This window comes from Lampetra planeri, chromosome 34 (assembly GCF_965212315.1).
Source record: "Lampetra planeri chromosome 34, kcLamPlan1.2.h2, whole genome shotgun sequence".
In the NCBI taxonomy this organism is placed as follows: domain Eukaryota; kingdom Metazoa; phylum Chordata; class Hyperoartia; order Petromyzontiformes; family Petromyzontidae; genus Lampetra; species Lampetra planeri.
In genome coordinates, this window is record NC_136140.1 from 8,969,842 (window position 1) to 8,989,731 (window position 19,890).

Here is a 19,890-nt window from a genome sequence, read left to right on the forward strand (position 1 = left end):
CAGATTTGTGAAGTCCTGCTGTTTCGTTCCTTAACTAGAGGAGAGGCATCGATGTGGTGACCACACTTGTGCCCTCTTCTTCTCTGGACCAGTTCCAACCTTCTGGGTCTCATCATCAGCAGTGTCAGGCTTGTTGAACAAATGCTGCTGGATCGCCAGATGGTACTTTATCAGCAGCATAACTAGCGTGGGGGCAGGGTGTGCCTTGATCCCCCCCCCCCCCCCCTGCTGGCCAAAGTTACGAGTTGGGCCCCCTTGACAACCAAGATGAGTGCCCCAACAGCGTTAAATGTTCGAGACCGTGAGCGTAACGATGTGATAAGGCAAGAGGAGCAGCGATATATCGCCGAGGTGCGACCGTGCTAATCGAAGTTGCGGGCAAGAGCATTTAATAGATTGGATCACGTTCAACAAACCCCAAAAAATCAAATCCCATCACGCTTGGAGGTAGCTCAGCAAGCATGGACGTCCAACCCGGAAGCGTGACATTGTTAGAAAGGGGGGCATGCAACACACTCAGTGGAGAACCCAGTACAGTAAATGTTAAACGAACTTTATAGGGTACACATTTCAAAGACACGCTTATAAATGTAACGCTGAGCCGCAGAATAATAGCATATGCATATGTGCACATGTTGTTCCCGGGTCTGGGTGTTTGCCAAGATTGTGAACTTTAAGAAAAATCACCACTGGTGTTACATATGGGGCACTGTGGTAGCGAAATGTTAACTCCCTCGCCTGTAATACAGAAGGTCGTGGTTTCGATCCCGATCCCGACCCTGACGCCTGCTTTATTTTTTGAGTTTGTTCTCCCCCATGGTCACGTGGATTGTTCTCCGGGTCCTCCGGTTTTTCCCTCCACAATTAAAATCAACATCACGCATTTAGAGTACTGTATGAGGCTGATATAAATGTCCACGTGATATTCCACTTCGTTGAGCTATCATTTGTGGGCAGGTCGCTTATGAAAACGAGGTATATTGCTCAGTGAGCCTTACCTGGTAAAATAAAACAAAATTTAAAAAAATTTGTTAAATATACCAACATTTTTGACTTCATGAATTTAGAAGGGGGCTCAGCTCCTACCAAGCCCGCCAGTAACACTCTTGGGCTGCGTTTAGAGTATTTGGCTGCTTAAAGTTCCGCGTGATAAGCCACGTGGTTGAGCTATCGTTTGTGGCCAGGTCGCTTCTGAAAAATACCTACATAGCTCAGTGGGCTGTTGCACTCAGCTCCTCCAGGCTTGCCAGCCAGGCAGCCCATCTCTCCCCGCTGCAACAAAATGAGCAGAGCTTGGCGTGGTCATCAGCGAGGGAGAAGTGTCTTCCTTGCCTTTGAACGGCTGGAGTGAGCGTGGGAGCACCTAAGCACTCATCTCATCGGTGTGCGAAATCGCAGAAGGGAGAGTGTCGCGAGGTGTGGGCAGACGCGGCCCTGTGACCGCAAACAAAATGCGGCATTGAAACCACACTGCCGGCCAATTGGCCAAGCCGCTTCGGGCAGTGGTGTCACTCACAGCCCCCCCCTCCACCCCCTCCTCGCCCGCCACTCCGTTCATTGCCAGTTCTCAAGTCAATCAAGGGAGAGGCTGTTTAAGCGGGCAATTAGTATCGGGGCATTGTGGGGGGTTGGGGGGGGTAGCGTAATTGGGGGCTCTACTGACCGGCTGCAGCTGTGTAACTCGTCACTGAACGGGTGACATATGAAAGGGGTTCAGTGCGACGGGGTGTGTGAATGCGTCACGACCAAGAGGCACCAACAGCAGCAGCAGCCTCGTATAGTGTGCGCCTGGAACCTCCGCGGATTGTGAAACGAGTTCAATTCATCACACCTCCCAACCCAAGCCGTCCGCCCCAACCTCTGTGATTATTCCGTCCGCGCGCGTTCCACGTGCGCGCGCTGCACACGTGACGCTGCGTGCGAGTCGTCGCCCGATCGTGCAAGATGTTGTGAGCCTCATCAATAAAAGGGGGGGGGGGGCGGGCGTTTCGCATGACCCTATACGATAGCCAATGGGGTTAATCGATCGAATGGATCGCTTGCAAATGAACCGACGCGATGGTTGACCCTCGATGAATCAGAACTCGTCAGAATCAGAATCTCTATTTAGACTGGAGGAGGAATCCGATGAGCTATGAAGCTCTTTGTCGCAGATTGTCCTGCAGTCCGGGCGGGTCTAACATGGCTCTCGGAGCAGTGGCTGCGGTCACACTCGTCAAAGCCTAAGTTGATTGTTCCTTCACTAAACACAAATAAAATACACAATAACATGATTTAAAAAAAAGTTCAAATAACATAATAAAAACAATAAAAGCATGTTATTTCCCTTTAATACTGAGGATTGAGGTCAACGGTGATGACGATGGCATTGATGATGATGATGAAGTAATGGGTGAGGTGGTTGTTAGAAAGAAGAGGCGTTTGGCCCATCCTCTTGGTTGCACGCTTAGGGGCAATGATTAAGGGCACAATTAATGCAAATAAACAATAACTTAAGGTCAAGAAACGCGGAATAATACGTAGCTGTACGCCAACGTACACGCACTACAACAGTCACTATGCGAGAGAGAGAGATAGGGAAGAGAGTGGTGGCAGGAGCTGGGAGATGAGACGATGCGGGTGATCTGAAATCCCAAGTGCCGGTCGCCGTGCTCAACCGCGGATACACAAAACTCCACACCGTGGGTAGCAAATTGGTATGCCGAAGGAAAACCGTGGATACATAAACATCGTGGATGCTAAAGACGCCCTTTGTGAGGGAATGCTGTATATAAAGGCGACGTTTGGGGTTATTGGGCTTTCTTCGTTGTTATGCAGGAGGTCCATTACCTGAAACGTCGCATATTGCCATATTCTCCAGATTTTAAGAAAACTCAGAGAGTTTGACGCAACACTAACGCGTGGCCGGTGGCAATAAAACAATGCAAATGTGGTCTCACACGCACACAGTGATCGGATTATAAGCAGCACGCCCAACGTTGTCTTATAAATCGGAAAGTACAAGATATAACGTGTCCTCTGAAGGGCGGTGCTATCGATGAATGCGTTGAGTTATTGTTATCAGTCTATGGGGATAGCGTGAGGCACAGTGCAGCACGGAAGGGGCTTGTTGCGTGCCCCAGTCGCCCCCTGCCCCCCACCGGCCCTGGACACTAACGGGAGCTCCATTGCTTCTCTCGCGATGCACAGCCGTGCCCGGTATAGGGGCACGCCGCGGCATCTGGTTTTCATTTAGAGGAGTCTGCAAGCGGAGTCTGCAAGCGTGGCTTCGTGAAATTAACTTTCGCTCCAATGCCGAGTTCAAAGAGAACGATCTTTGTGGGAGGATGAACTCGAAGACCCACTTAAGAGTGCGGTTGTAAAAAATATTGTGGGTTCCTTTAAGTGTCTTCGTTGCCTTTAAATAGACGTCTATCTAAGCTCGTCTGTAGATTCAGGCAACTGTGATTCATCGATGGGCGTATTGTAAAGGCTGGGCTGGCTCAGGTGGCTTTATTCACACCTTTAACTTTCTTATTATATCCCCATCTCATCTTTTGGGTATTCCTCAAATACTTAGCGTCTTACGTACAAAGCTCCTCGAGACTGGACCCACAAAGCTTCATGTTGATCAGTTAACAAGCATCCCTTTGGTGGAGTCATCCACAATTTAACACCAGACTGCTTCTCCTACTGACAAAGCCAAATATTCACTTCTCCTTGAACTCTTTCGGCCAGTTTGTTAATTAACTTTAACTCAGCACACCTACTATTTAACAATACTTTCAACTGCTAAAATTAAGTTTTCGTTCACTCTCGAAGAGAGATAACGACTCAGAGGCACGAGGAACCAGACAAGAGGGGAGCCATGCGGCGAGCTGGCACCAACAGTTGCCCAAGCTCTGCGGTCCTCTAATATATGAAGATATTTTCAGCCAACTAATGAGTGTTCACATTGTGTCGTCACCTAAAATATGGGTAGCGTGATGACGTAGGGAATGGTGCATTGCGACATGAACCCGGCGGCCTATATTGATTTCCGGTCACGGATAACATTAGTGGTGATATTTAAACAAGTTGCGGCCATGCTCTTCACCAACCCGCACTGACCAGCGTGGTGAAGTATGATTAAAAAACCACCACGAGTCGCAACGATGGGCCAACGTTGGCGCGTGGTTGGCATATTTTGACGAACGTTGGCCCAACGTTCCATTCGCCAATGGAGGGATTAACAAGAAATGATGTGTACGTGTACAAGTACCGAAGATGCAAACTCAAGAAACGTTCCGCAACCACCACAGCTCTTACCATGTATGTGCGTTCCTGGGCTGTGTCCAACACAAGTTCGACGTGTGACGAATGAGAGGGGAAAAAAGATGTTCATTATTATGTTTTTGTAAATACCGCTTAGACGAGAGCGGGTTGGCGTACTTTGTGAAGATGAACTTGACAATGAAAGGTTAACTTCCTCATGTTTACAAACAAGACAGTTGCTTAATAAGTATCTAGCATTTACCTGCAGTGACATACGGTTCAAGTCGTGGTAGTTACGACCACGTGATGTTAGGATGGGCTCTACCAAGTGCGGGTGAGAAGAGAGGGAATTGTAATGACGGTACTTTTCATCGCGATGGGTCTACGAAATGTAACACGTTTACAGTGCTGTGTATCCATCACTCGTTTTTCATGAAAATTATTATGGACAATTGAAATATTTGAAACGAGGGAATTGTTTTTAGGTTTTTTTCTTAGGGGCCGTCCATAAATGACGTCACGCACCTCGAGGGGGGGGTTGAGAAATGCGACGTCACATCAAAATTCGCAACTTTAAATAAATATAGACAACACGTTCTACTTAATTAAAATATACTTTTTAATAAATGTTTTCTCCTACAACATCAGAAAACAGCGCCACATTAAATACGCACTACAATGACAATAGTTTAAAGCGATTTAAAGCATGTTTTATTTTCAAAATGGAAAGATGTTTTTGGGGGGGGGGGGAGGCAAAGCTTTGTGACGTCATATTTGAGGGGGGTCTGACTTTTTGTGACGCCGTGTGACGAGGGGGGGGGGGGGTCAAAAATCGTCCAAAATCGCATGACGTCATTTATGGACAGCCCCTTATCTATTTCCTGGAAAAATCTATGTAAATATAAAAATTCTTTCGTGGAATAACATTCTACTTAATAATGAATGAGCACAACAAGCAATAATTAAAAGGCAGAAAAGGGCGTTGTTGCAGGGTTAATACATACTCAACACAAATTTGCGTTACTTTGTCGGATACCTCTTTAAAAAAGAACGACTAATTAAGGCACAACTAAGAACCGTACGTAAACTGTTCAGAATATATGAACTTTACACTTTTCTACAGCATATACACCTGTCAACGATGTTTGGAACATATCATCGAAAGGAAAACATCAGTGTTGCGATCATATCGGAGGGATCAATATCGACCTCAAAACATCAATGCATCAGAACCAAAATATCAATGTTACCGATGTTTTTTGCTGCCGGTGTGTAGAGGATTTGACCGCTATAAATGTCCACATGATAAGCCACTTCTCGTTGAGCTACCGTTTGTGGCCAGGTCGCTTCTGTCAAATAGCTGCATAGCTCAGTGGGCCTTGCCTGGTCAAATGAAAAAATAAAATCTTGACTTAAAGCTTTCGTGGCTGCAGGAATTCATCTTCTGGTAGTTTTTGTTGATTTTATTATTTTTTGAAACTATCTACGTGACTTTACCGAAAGAACCAAGAATATGAAACTAAAATTATTATATGAAACTAAAATTATTATTTTTATATTCTCTGGGTCTTTCGGTAAAGTCACGTAGAATGGAGATAATAAAATAATAAAAATTAAACAATAAAATTATCACGACGTTTCGATTGCAACACAAGCAATCATCATCAGGTGTGAAAACCACAACAAGAAAATTTGAAAAAAGTGGTGGTTTTCTTGCTGTGGTTTTTACACCGGATGATGATTACTTGTGTTGCAATCGAAACGTCGTGAGAATTGTATTGTTTTATTTTAATTATTCCCCTTATACGTGACTTTACCGAAAGAACCAAGAATATGAATCTCTGCAGTCACGAAAGCTTTATATAAAAAAAATGGTTTCGTTTTAATAAATCGCACGTGGCAAACAGTGTGACGTCACTCCACGATACGCCCCGCGCGATGACGTAACGACGCCTTTACGTACGTCATCACGTTGCACGCAACCAACGCGGTGACGCAGCCAACGCGATGTTTGTCCAATCGGAGGCGGGCGATGGCGTCTGGCGGACTGCTATGAACCTTCGCTGTGTGAGCCGAGCTGCATTCGCCGCCACGCAGGGCGCGTCGTAAACCCGACAAGGTGCTCGCGTTTGCGGCCGCGATTGATGAGTTCCAAATGATCCCCTCGAGTGGCGCGTACGAACTTCAACCGCGGGCGCGACAAACGGCGGCTCGCCGCAAGGCCTAGTTACGACCTCGAGCCTCGGTCTCGCCTGAGTTGCCTACCGAATTCCGGGAGGCGTCGCGGCCCCGTGGGGCGGAGCGCAGCGAGCTCATTACCCTGTTTCAAATTGGCCGCCTTTTAGCGGCTGCTGAATGAGTTAAATTGTTTTAGTTTCTTAATTGTAGGAACACACCAATGAATCACCCTAATTCGGGACCGAAACCTCATCTGGAGATTAAATAAAGTCGGTAATTCCTCAGAGTCTCGACACGATTTCAATGAGGGTTTTGAATTAGGCTGTTTGGTTGCTTCGGATGAGATGTATTTCTTGTACAAAACAACTGAAGTACGTGAAGACGACTTGGTGCGCATATACGAGATAACGCTCAAACGTTTGCAGAGACAGCATTACAAATACACGCCTAGTCGCAAGACTTCATTCTAAAGCACTGCGTGACTAAAACGTGAATATTAATCCATGCTCAATTACTTTTGCTGTTGTCTTCACATTTCTGTGTCGTTTTGCTGTAGACTTATATTTGAGAAGTCGGCATCCGATATAAATGCTAGAGACTTGACTGATCAATCAGTCTCATCGTCACGCTTTCCCATATCGCATCTGGTTGGTAACGCCCCACCCCTCCCATCACTGATGTTGATTTTTTAAATCTGGCTCAGGTCCGTCAAAGATGAGCACGGTGCAATGCTAGTTTTCATATTGATATAATGATCATTTGGATGTTTGTTTTAGCGTGTTGTCATTTCATATTTTTGTTGTTCTGCACTGGTTTTCAGATCTACCGATCTTAATTGTTTTTAAAAAGAAAGTCAAGTCTCCAGTGGCCTATACCCAAGAAAGATGTCAAAAATGTCCAATGTTCGAGTTAAGGTGGAAAAAGGTGAGTCTCATCGTCCAATTGATTGTATAAACGCGTAAGGGCATATTATACATTTGCATATTAAATGAGCTTATGATGCTGGCTTTTGATAGTGTATTTTTTTTTACCTTTCAGACGGGGAGCCTTCAGCTGCACGAAACAAGCTGGATGCAGTGCTGCAGTTCCTTGTAGAGAAAAATGACCAGGAAAGGTAATTGCGACACTTCACTGGTGGTGTGTATGTGTAAAATAACTGTATTGAGATTTGAAATCATGTGGCTTGAACAATCATAATGTAGCAATATGTGCAAATTTAAAGACTGGGGTGGAGCGGTGGCGCACAAATTTAGCACACTGCGCTATGAACTGGGTGATCTTATTTCAATTCTTCAGCCATTGGTTAGCAAAAGGCTGAACATTATCATATGCTGTCAGGAGTGTGAACTGAGAAATAGAGGTTCTAATGGTTTTCATGCTGGGTGCAAAGTTTATCATTGTGATTATATTTTTATTTATATATGAGTACTTCACCCTAAATGCCGGAAACATTACTGAGATTAAACTGTCTGCAGAGAACAAGAAGAAGGTGAACATAGACTGGGTCAGAATGAATTCAACACCAAGTAAGATTTTATGTGCAAATAGTTTTACATTGTTACACGAGCACACATTCCAAGCGTAGTTAATGGTATTTACGGATATGCTTTGGTGTTGTACATTTTCCCTGTGGGATTGCTTATAAACAAATAACTATGTAAATATTGCCTGGCCAGTAATTACACTCATATTGAATCTCTTCTGCTTTTACAGGGACACTTCACCTACTGGCATCAAACGGTGAGTAAGCAAAACATTATTTGGGAACGTGTTATCAGTTATCTTTGAGATGTTCTGACATTATTTACTATTTATTCTGACTACGGTACCTTTTATGCATTTTAAATAAACAGAAGCACAAGATTCCCCCATCAAAAACGGAAGAGGAGAAAGGATGTGGATGATTTCATTTCAGAAAACAGCCATCCAAAACAGAGTATGTTTATTTTTACTAAATTAAAATACAATTTCATAATACATCTTTTAAAAATGTGCAAAACAGTAATGTTACTCGGTTGACTGCGGTTTTCTTCACATACACTCATTTGTCTTGTGTCGTTTTTCTTCTGGACAACAGACACGTACGTGATGAAATTGTTTGACCGGAGTGTGGACCTTGCTCGGTTCAATGAGACGACGCCCCTCTATCCCATCTGCCGTGCCTGGATGAGCAACAACCCCGGGCACAAGGATGACGGCACTGGCCTCACCACCATCACTGATTCCACCGAAAACGACAATACAGGCGTGCGTTACTTTTATTCCATATCCATTGTGAATTGCTAATTGCAGGGTATATGATGATTCTGCAAGGAAAAATGGAAGGTAAGAGGGGAAGAGGAAGACATTTGACCATTTGGGAAAGTGTGGGAAGTTCAATAGGACTGTTTCTTAGCCTGAATATTGTAAAATAAGGAATACACATTTCATGGACAATTCCTCAGTTATGAGAATGGTAGTTAATTGTATAAAAAAGTGTTTCAAAATTAGATACAAATTATTCTCAATTTACACACAATCACTGTGATAGTTAAATTCATAACATGTTTCTTAATTTAAATATTGCTGAATTGTATTTGTGTAGTGGTTTTGTGTTGTGTGTTTTTCTGTTTGAACTAATTAGTACATTTGCTGCACCTGGAAGATCAGGTGACAGAATTCCTGAACGGGGAATGTGTGGAAGTGTCACGACTGCCTCCACCCACTCCAGCACCAACAAATGAAAATGGAGTTCACATCAATCTACGCATCCCTTCCCCCATTCCTCAACCGGATGAACACCTTAACATCCGCATGGTGTGTGTGCACAGAAGCTATTTTAACAGGCCATGTCAGTATGGTCACATCAACATAGGAGCATGTGTATGCTTCCTCCTACAGATTTACAAAATCTCTCACGTGAACACATTTACAGTGTCCAGAAGCCATATAATTATATAATCCCGACTAACTTCGTTTCTAACTCTTAAAATCATCGATTAGGTTAAGCATTCTAAATATGAGAATTGTGCTTTTGAGTAGATATTTCCAGACAAGATGTGTTTGGCATGGTAAATGAATGGTTACAAAGTTAATAAATGAATCCCTGTCCATGTTGGTAAAGCCACAATATAGTGTGAGCACATTTCTAATAATGCAGTTGCCAAACATTTTGTCTTTGCAACCAGGGTGGGTTAAAATCACACGTGAGCAGAAGCAGTGGAAGCGGGAGAGGGAAGTTGTGATTGTTATAAATATTATCGTGTTGCTTCAAAACCTATTTTGTGCTCTCAGCCGGAAGAAATGGCACCACCAAATCCCATTCTGCTGTACAACCACATGGAACGATGGAAGAAGATCCGGCAAAAGTGAGTGCAGCCCGTTGAATTTGTGTTTCAGAAATTGGTCAAATTATAAGTGGTTCAACTTGGTTGATGTTCTTTATTTGTTTGGTCCACTGTCATGGAAGTTTTTTTTATATGTATGAACTCGGCTTATAGACTTTTATACCATAGGACCCACAATCGTTTTCAACTCTTCTTGATTTCGTTTCAGGTGGAGAGTGGCCTCCCACCACAACCAGATGCGTTATGCGGAAAGCATGAAGATACTAAAAGAGATGTTTGACCGACAATGATGATTCTGTGTTTTAATTGTAAATTGCATTATCACATTTTATACATCTTCAATCAACTGTATAAAAATGTCTTTATATACATGCAAATGTATACATCTGCTTCTGTAACATATTTTTTATGTAATTAAAATTTTTAGAATGTTAAGTTGACCCAAATAAACCATTTACATTTTTCTTGTACTAGTCTGTGTTTTTAAATTACAAAACATCTGATTAGCGTGGCTGGCTACGTACGGTGCGATAGAAGTTCAACATACATATGTGGAGAAACATGAGTTAACGAACGACTCAATGAAAGAGTTAACGAACATTTAAATGAGTTAACGAACGACTGAAATGGAACCAACGATTGAATTAGAACGACTCGAGTTAATAAACGACTCGAGTTAACGAGTGCGTGCGTTGAACCAACGGTTGAAAAAACGAGTTAACGAACGACTCAACCCGCACCTCCGATGAGCACGGTTGGCTACGTAAGGCGCGAAGGAAGTTCAACATACGCACGTGAACGACTGAGTGAATCAGTGGTTACGTATTGAGTCAGCTGTTACACCCCCCCCAGGGCCCACAATGCATCGCGCTTTGGCAACATGGCTGCGCCCAGCCGCCAGGGCGCTTCACGTGTCCATCCCTGCGCACTCTTCCACTCGGCCGTGGAAACCGTCTTGAAGGCTTGGCCGGTCTTGCAGGTACTCGTGTCACATTGAGGGAGCCGTCGCCCCCTTCAGTTTTCGTTGTAGGTTGACTTGTGGGCTTCGCGCGTGCGTTCGGGCCTAGCAGAGCGACCCTCCGCTGTCGCATAGTTTTCCTGCTGAATTCAAGCCACCCCTGGCGGTAGAGCCGCAATGTTCGCACCCTGGTTAAGCCGGTCGACTCAACGCACCCTTATAATTACACTTAACCACACATTTTTACATAGTCTCAGGTACGTAAAGTAAAAGACGAGATTGGTTTAAGGAAACGTCTATTTTTTGTTTAAAATCCTGTCTTGCCACCGATACACTTCACCCGTTTTAAGTGAGTAAGTCAACGAGTGAAAATTACTCGTTCACAGGATTGGCAAGGAATCCACGTTCAGAAACCGCCTCGAGACTAATCGAGGTTTTTCAGAGTAAATGCATGAACCGCATAACATGTGTAAGTGGGTTTAATACGTGTCTCTGTGTGTGCACCTTCATACTAACGTCTCCTTTTCCCTCTGCCCGGTAACCTCCTAAGCCCCTCCTCACCCGCCCTCCTGCAATAATTTTAAGAAAAGTCCTGTTGATGCTAACGTCTTCCTGTTCGTATATGGTCTTGGATGTGTGCTGGACTTCTTTCGCACCGAAATTAGCCAACCGTGCTAATCGGAGGGCTTGGAATTAAGCCTCGTTTAATTAATTAAATTAAAGATATAGTGTTCAGTCGGAACCACGTGCAAAATAGGACGGTTTCGAGTAGAAACGTTGGCTTCGTCGTTAGCATAAACCATTGTCAATCTACTGTTGGATGAATATTTCTCATAACCGTCGACATCAATCCCAACCTTGTCGGATTGTAGACAAGAGTGGAGGGAGATACACTGGGACATCGTTTCACCAATGAGGTGTGGCAAACGTTTCAATTATAGTGGGATAATATCAGTTATGGACGAGTGGGATTGAGACGGCGTTTTCAGTTAAGGAGTTCGTCAAATTTCAGTGTGGTGTAAATAAAATAAGTACCGGCGGCTTTTTCTATTGATTCGCTGGTCCATGTCATAGGAATGTGAAATTCCTCACCACTGGCTTGAAGGCTGTAAAATAAAATCAACACTGCTCCATGCTTATCAAACAGGGAGGCATGTAACCTTTTGCTTGTGCTTTTGGCCATCTCCACTCTCCCTTGCAGATAGCGGTGGAGAATGGTTTCGGAGGCGTGTACAGTCAGCAGAAAGCTGAGTGGATGGTGGGTGTTGTGGAGTCGTTTTTCTACGAAAACGGTACGGAGTTGACTTCATTGCTTGTGCGGCATTGTTCTTTCTGGAGTTCTGTATCAAGCAGCATGTTATTCCTGCGGCGATGGAATGCACGAGGGTTTGGTATACATACATGTAATATCCCCTTCGTCAATACACTGCAGAAATATGGCCTCCCCGTGCCGTGTCGGGCATGGGAGTTGTTTGACCAAGATTCACCACGCTGGTTAGTGTGAGTCGGTGAAGGGGAAGAGCCCAGGACTGATTGAGGTATTGCTTGCCATTGATTTTAGCTGGGAATTGAACTCTGATTGAATTGGCGCAGTGCGTGAACTACTGCGCCACTGTTATCCTCAAGCACGGTAATAATGATGGTGCCCATTATTTACCCAGGAAAGTATCACTATATCTCACTTTTTAATGTGTGTGTCCTTTGGCATATATGACCACCTCCATTTAAGGAGTGTTTTGTACGTGTTACAGTTGAAACAATGTGAATGATCCTTAAATCTCCACGTTTATTTTCACCCAGAACTGGGGAGTCAGTAGATCATCAGTGAGGGTAGTGTGGGTACTCTCACCTCTTAAGAGACATCTAGTCATCTGGGTAGAGTAGGCCCAATACGCCCTAGAGGCATTCTGTAGAGATCCCCCTGTAGTGGGAGGACCTTTCCTCGAGCAATAACTTGAGCCCGACAAAGTCTGGACTTTGTACTTCCCAAAAATTGTGGAACAGGTGGAGGTTTGAGAAACTCGCACCAACTGGGCTGTGAAATGGCCAGGATATGATAGTACGATATTAATCGATGAACTACTATATGATTGGAAGACATGAATGTTTCATTCTGCAGGCAACTTGGAGTCCTTCGAGGTGGAAGACTTCATGACAGATATCCTCAACAATGAGTTTGACACAGTCATCGAAGATGACAGCTTACCACAGGTACCATGGATGATGCGCGAGAAGTCCCTAAGCCTACTTTAAAGCACTTTATATTACAATTCATTATAGATGTGACCTGGAGTTCTGTGTAAAATTCAGTGTAAAGAGAAAGTTGTTTGAACTCGTAGCAATTTCTATCATGCTGCATTGGTTAGAGTTGGAACGTAACCAGAAAATACATTTTCAGGCCTTGCATAGGATGAGTGGAATTTCATTTCAGGATTAGATAAACAAGGCAATTCCTTTTAGATCATGTAAGCAAAGTGTTTTGTATATGTAATGAGGAAAAGGAGGTCGAGGTGGGTGGATGTCTTTACTAGACATCTGTGAAAATGAGCTTTATAGCTCATCGAATTCCTCCAGTATAAGTAAATATTCCGATTCTAACGTGTGTGGGATGGAGTAGTGCAGGCTATTCAAATAGTCATTGTGGTGGGCATGTAGTTGTCGATAATCAATGTCAAAGACATATCCAAATGGTAGGGTTACTGTAAGAAGGGACCTTAATTACGGAGTCCAGTGGAAGGTAGCGATTTCAGGTTGCTATGGCATCAACCGCATGGGCCACGATGACCCCTGGATCTTTCCTTTGTACGTAGACGTTAAACAATGAGCGCTTGCTGTTGTCTGGGCGTGCATGCGCAGGTGTCACGACAGCTCTGCACGCTGTTTGGCCTCTGCACCGGCGGGCGTGCGAATGAAGCGACGCAGTTTATGGAGACGCTGAGCCAGAAGAGCTTCAACCACAAGCTGAACGTGACTCGCGTCGGAGACAGCGACGACGACGACAACGACGACGATTCTGGTGGAGCCAATGACGAGGTGATCACGCGGCATGTTTTTAATATCAGCTGCTGGGTCTTATGGCCAATTGTAATAATATAAAAAAAATGATATTGTAAATTTTCGATTTAAAGCTTTCGTGACTGCAGGGATTCATATTCTTGGTTCTTTCGGTAAAGTCATGTAGAAGGGAAATAATAAAATAATATTGATATAAAACAATAAAAATGCTCACGACGTTTCGACTGCAACACAAGCAATCATCATCAGGTGTGAAATCCACAGAAAGATTTCACACCTGATGATGATTGCTTGTGTTGCAGATGATATTGTCTCATTCATGCCAACGTCATCCCTCAGTTGGTGGTTATGTTTGTTCCCCTCGCAAAATTTGTAATCAAAACACGTTGAAATACGTGATTTTTGTCAATAATAGATCTGAGGCTTCTTCAAATTTTGTGAATCCTTTAAAGGCTATTGTTGATTATTTTGTTTAAATTTTCAATTTATTTGTTAAAATTGTGCTCTCGCCATCGCGTCCTGAAATGCCTCACAGAGATTGGCTGTGGAAGAGATTTTGCCCAGCGCTGCTCCTGCGGCTACCTTTTCATCTGATGAGATTGTCACGTGACATAATTCTCGGAAATTAAATTTAGCCAAATCAATTACACAGTCATATTGATGGATTTATTTTGTATGCAGTAACTCATGACCAGGGGCTGAGAACCTCAACTCTTAAGGGTCCGTTGCTTTGCAAACTAACGCCTGCGCATCTTGCCCTTACTCAACTCTTCAACTTCAACTCTGCTCTCTCAGGCCATGGACTGCGCCGAAGCGGCACAGCCGCCGCCGTCGTCGGGAGAAGTAGCGCAGCCGAGCGCGCCGAGCTCCAGCGAGAGCCAGCGCAGAGCTGAGCCGGGCGAGGACGGCTGGACAACGGTCCAGCGGAGACGGAGATAGCACGAGCGCTCATCCCCCCGCCTCCGTGTTTTACTTCATGTGTTCAGAATCACTATTGGAATATTTATTTGTACCGGAGGAATCCGATGAGCTGTAAAGATCTTTTTTCACGGGGACAGGTCAGAACGTGACCGCAAAACACAATACAAAAACACGACGGGAGTGCAAAGGAATGGTAAACAAATCACTTAATAAATAAAAACGAATCTATTTTTATCTTACCAGGTAAAGCCCTATGAGCAATTAACTTTTTCAGAAGTGACCTGGCTGAACGAAGCGGTTTATCATGTGGACATTTATAGCAGTAAAATAATCTAAATCTTCTTTCGTTTGGCTGATTTAGATGTTAAACAACAACTGCAATTGCACATCCAGGTGGTCAAGCCAGATAACCGTGTAATAATTTAAATTGTCTAGACGCATGTTTCTAAATATGGAGGGGAAAACTGGAGGGCCCGGACAAAAAATTCACACGACCATAGGGAGAACATGCAAACTCCAAATATACAGCAGGCGTCGGGGTTGGGTTTGAACCCCCAACCTGCACACCAGGCGAGGAAGATAACATCACAGTACCGTGGCACCCCTTACATAGATATATATCAAGTATATACGTTCAAATCCCATTAGTACATTAATTCCCAAGCTTGAGCAGGTGCAAATGTATGTACATACAGGTAGGTCCTCTACTTCGATGGAGATGCGTTACGACGACCCCATCGTAAGATCGAAATATCGTAAGTCGGACCATCGTAACTCGGGGACTACCTGTACTTGTGTTGAACTTGTTTTGCACCTTCCATAATCAACCGTGCCAATCAGAGGATGTGGGGGAAGGACGACAAGCTAAACACAAGAAGCAGTTATAAAGAAATGAGTTTTCAATTTAGATTTAAAATTGCATACCTCCAGTGGCTTCATGATATCAGAAGGAAGTGCGTTCCAGACGGCCGCTGAAGTGCATCTGAAAGCACGTGATGCAGCGGGCTCCGAGCAGAGTGTGCTGCGGTTTTATTACATTGCACACACTAAGATGCAGCTATAAATCATACGGAGTGTTTCCCGAGCGCCCGGCTCGGTGCCCGAACGTTCGGTGGTTGGGCACTTGGTTAATTTGCGCTCGCCGCTGCTCCGGTACTCTTTACAATCCCTGCCGCATGTTGATTTGGATGTGGTGTGTGAACGGAGTTTGAAAAGCTGTTGTACACGTGTGCAATAGGGGGCGCTTCTGCCATTTGAGTGGACTTTTTCAAGCCCACCCCATAATGGTGGTGCACATCGTGCAAGTGTAATGCATTAGTCCTAAATCTTGCGCGTTCATTAAAAGTGCGTCGTGCTATTGGACGGGCTCACGGTTTGTATTCCCGCGCGGCCCATGGAGACGTAAGTTAGAGTTACGCGGCATTCGCGGCGCCGTACATTTTGCGCGATTGCCATTAGCCTTATTGGCAACGCGAGTCGCAGGACGGGGCTCGCACGTCGATGTTTGCTGCGTTTATTTACGACGTATTGTAGGAGCGTTACCAAATACGTTACTCGCGCAAATTAACGTTGCGTTAAAAGTGCAGCCCAGCCATTGGGACGATATACAACGCGTGTTTTTGTGGTGCATTAACGTGCTCACTGAGTAAATTCCAGCAGAGTTGCGATTTACTTTGTGAACGAGCAAACCAACAAACCGAATGCAACTGCGACAGCCGGCTTTATTTATTTACGCGCATTTTCACTTTTTCTTTTTTAAAGCCACGCGTGCACAAGTCGAGGAGTCGTAAGGCACGTGTGACCTTGGTGTGTTGAGCTGATGGATAGATCCAAACCCCAATCCTGTCCCACCCCCAAAGCACCAGCACCCTCCCGAGGGCACGGCTAAGTGATTGATGGACCGCTAGCATCGGTGGCGTGCCACTCGCGACCTCGTCTATCCATCACGAACCGGGCCGAACAGGAGGCCAGTTTTTGCCATCGCCGCTACCACACGCTGCTTGCCAACGTCTCTCTGCAGAGACTTTTGATGCGGCGGCAAGTTTGGGTTCGAGGTCCCCGGCAAACCGGCGGCCTGGATCACGCAAAGTAGAGACCGCGTGCCAGCAGCTGTATGCCTCCATAAAGAACATTTCATTAATATGATAATGGACGTGCCTGTGTTGCGGGGATTTTGCACAATTGGTTTATGGCGGGCGTAAAACATTGCTCTTGCTCGTGTTTAGTATCGAAAGGTGTTCATGCAATATCTGATGTACTAAAGATATTACTCCCCACGTTCATATATTTTTTACTACCGTTTTGTTTTGCCGAGTCTCCTTTGCAAACTGGATTTTTTCATTACACATCCACTGGCTTTTTTTTTTAAATAAATAAATTTGATTTATTGGAAGCAACGCTTTTGATTTGTTTTTAATTTTTATATCTAACATAAAAAAACAGCTGCTGCTGCTGCAGAGTACAAACGGAGGCAGCAGGAGCCGCCGCAGACGTTGAAGGTTTCTGAGAAATCGTTTCAACTGCTGGGCTCTGCTCCACATCTCAGGCCTTCCTGCCACAGTTCGTCTTGACGACTTGCTAGACCAGTGGATAAATGCAATTCAAAAGGTGCGATTGACAAAAGAATATGATGCATATATATAGAGCATTCACATTTCATTGGTTAGAATATTGTCATGCCACCCTGTCATAGGTGTGATACACGGGGGAGGAGTTGCAAGATTGGTGGTGCAGTGGTGATCGCTGGGTTATGAACTCTGACCCGAGATTGATTCCTGGCAGTCGTTAACAGTGATGACTGATACCTGGACCGGTCTTGGGCTCCTCACCCCCTGCTTTTACGAATCCATACTGACCTGTGTGGAGAAGCATGGTGGAAACAACCCCCACAACCAACACATGTGGATAGGCCTTCATCCCGTTCTGCGTTTGACATCGGGTCAAACATTATGGAAGGGAACAGTGGCTCATTAATGGGCATTTATTGTGGAGTGAACCCAGCAGTATGGGGTTCAGTCTCGTTAGCAATTCACACGGACACCCACATGCAGTGGTGTGGGGACCCTTCCCTGCGGAGGAGACGGTGAGGGCCCAACTCCTGTGACCACCAAGGAATCGTGTTTTCCCGGTTGAGAGTGAGCGGCGGTGGCATCGGAGGACTTGCTGCACGCCGAGCTCAATTGTCCAGCCATTTGTGGATTAAATTCCCGGTCCTCCCGTTTCCTCCCACATGTATAAATCCTCATTAATATACTGGGGAAAAAAAACATCTTAGTATATAGAGGACTGCAACGCTTGGGTAATTGTTGGTACCGGTTAACCGCCTGGCTTCTACCTTCAAGCTTGTTTGGTTCCTCAGCGATTGTGAGTTACATTCTGCATGAGTGGTGTGATGTGAAAGTAAACATACATAAAGGCATTGATACAATTTACACATTAAATAACCGGTACTTTATTTGAATCACCCTATTTCTCTGTGCTTGTGCGTATACAAACCTCTCGCGAATCCACTGCTGGATGAGAGCCCTCCCCGCACTGTGCGGGTCTTGGGGAAATTGGGGCTATTGCACCTTCATGCTGATCAGTGCGGGGTTGGTGAAGGGATGCAGCGTGCACGTTGGACCGAAGTACATTACAACAATTGATATATTTCCCTCTGCTGCCACGCAGTCGCTTATAACAACTTTTTTTTCGCATGGTGGTAATACTCATTTACCACCTGAGGCCGTCACTTGTTTTCCAGCGCGCTCGCATAACGTTGAACGATCGCGTTATGAACTCCAACATGGTATAGCGCGACAGCTGAGGAATGGAAAGGCAGCGAGACGCGTCCGAGCTCCGCGTGGCTATCGATGCGTGCCACTCGACAGACCCTCCGAGTCGTTGCTGTGAAATTGACTGTCACAAGGTCACCGCCACGACTGACACCACCACCACCAGCAGCAGCGGCGGCAGCAGCGGCAGCGGCATAAACGCCGTGCGGGGAACTTCAGCGAGATCAACAGCACGAGCAGAGCACGCGGGAACGCCATCAACGGCATACGCAGCAGTAGATGCAGCAACAGCAGCAGGAGGAGGCGTAAAACCATAATTCGCAGCAACAGCAGCAGCAGCAGGAACGGTAGCAGCAGTAAGTGCGGCAGAAGCAGCAGCGAGAACACCAACGCCAGCAGTAGAAGCAGGGGAAATATCTGCAGCAGCAGCAGCAAGCACACACACAGTGAGAGCGTGAAGCTGCGGGCGCTTGAGTCGTGCCCCCGCGTTTGCTGGTATTGCTGACAAATCACCGCTGGAATCGCGATGGAGCGCAACGAACTCGGGGCTCCATCCTCGCCGCTAGCTATGACCAGTGCCGGAATTTCCGAGTAGCAAAAGTTGCTACATATGTAGCTACATATGTAGCTACGGGCCCCACACTTTCAAGGGCCCCGTGCTAAACGCTTTCAAGCTATCAATTCCGGTTCAGTGATTCTGCACTTGCTCTATTACTAGAGTACTACACTGCCTTCAACTTTTATGAACAACTGGGTGTTTAAGGTTAGAGATGTGTCTATTATCTGGCTGTATAGCAAATGAAAAAATACTATTACTTTACTATGCAAGTACAAATTTGTGTTTTAATATTTACGTGTTTTGTTTATTTAGGGCCCCTTTCTGACATATGCGACAGGCCCTGCACTAGCTTCATCCGGCACTGGCTACGACCCCTCTCACCCAGACCAACCCTCCTCGACACGTGGCGGAGGCCACGCGAGTCGTTTGACAACGACTCCTCTTCTCGCCGGCGGGAATGAAATGACAGATCGCTCGTGAAAATTGCGCTTTCGAATTCTCACCAAAATCATGGCAATTCGCCAAAGCCGCGCGTCGCGTCGATCTTCGATCTTGATGTAGCCGGTCGGGGTGATTGTGGCGGTCGTGATAGAGGGTGCTGGAGTGTGTATAGGACTGTGCGTTTAACTTCTTTCGCACCGTACGTAGTCGACCGTGCCAATTGGGGGTGCGATGGCAGGACAACAGGCTAAGCACAAACAAGCAGTTCTTAAGAAATGAGTTTTCAATCTGGAGGATATCGACGGAGTGGCAGCTACAGGGCGGATTAAGCCCGGAGGGAACGTCCACCGCGGAGACGGGGCGATGGAATCGGCACGTGGGCGGCAGGTTCCAGGTGGATTGTCGCATCGAGGCACGGCGACGGCTTGGGGTGAGGCCTTCATCCAGCAGTGGAGATAGTCCATTGCCGATGGTGATGGTCGACAC

At 45.5% G+C, this 19,890-nt stretch overlaps 2 protein-coding genes across 4 annotated transcripts; both read left to right on the top strand.

The window, feature by feature from the left end:
• Positions 1-6,192: 6,192 nt before the first annotated feature.
• On the top strand, positions 6,193-10,201 carry LOC144730106 (protein lin-37 homolog). 3 transcript variants are annotated; one of them, XM_078610668.1, is made up of 10 exons: positions 6,193-6,352; positions 7,232-7,335; positions 7,450-7,525; positions 7,887-7,937; positions 8,125-8,151; positions 8,265-8,347; positions 8,489-8,658; positions 9,061-9,207; positions 9,685-9,758; positions 9,946-10,201. In XM_078610668.1, the coding sequence occupies exons 2-10, from the start codon at positions 7,296-7,298 to the stop codon at positions 10,025-10,027; spliced, it is 750 nt and encodes a 249-aa protein (XP_078466794.1). In that variant the 5' UTR covers positions 6,193-6,352; positions 7,232-7,295; the 3' UTR covers positions 10,028-10,201. The 3 variants fall into 3 exon arrangements, with proteins under 3 accessions (XP_078466794.1, XP_078466795.1, XP_078466797.1); XM_078610669.1 differs by having other exon boundaries at positions 6,257-6,300; XM_078610671.1 differs by lacking the exon at positions 6,193-6,352 and adding an exon at positions 6,966-7,058.
• A 374-nt stretch (positions 10,202-10,575) lies between these two features.
• TSR2 (TSR2 ribosome maturation factor) lies at positions 10,576-17,023 on the top strand. The gene is made up of 5 exons (XM_078610672.1): positions 10,576-10,716; positions 11,897-11,987; positions 12,815-12,906; positions 13,552-13,728; positions 14,506-17,023. The coding sequence occupies exons 1-5, from the start codon at positions 10,618-10,620 to the stop codon at positions 14,647-14,649; spliced, it is 603 nt and encodes a 200-aa protein (XP_078466798.1). The 5' UTR covers positions 10,576-10,617; the 3' UTR covers positions 14,650-17,023.
• The last annotated feature ends 2,867 nt before the right edge of the window (positions 17,024-19,890 follow it).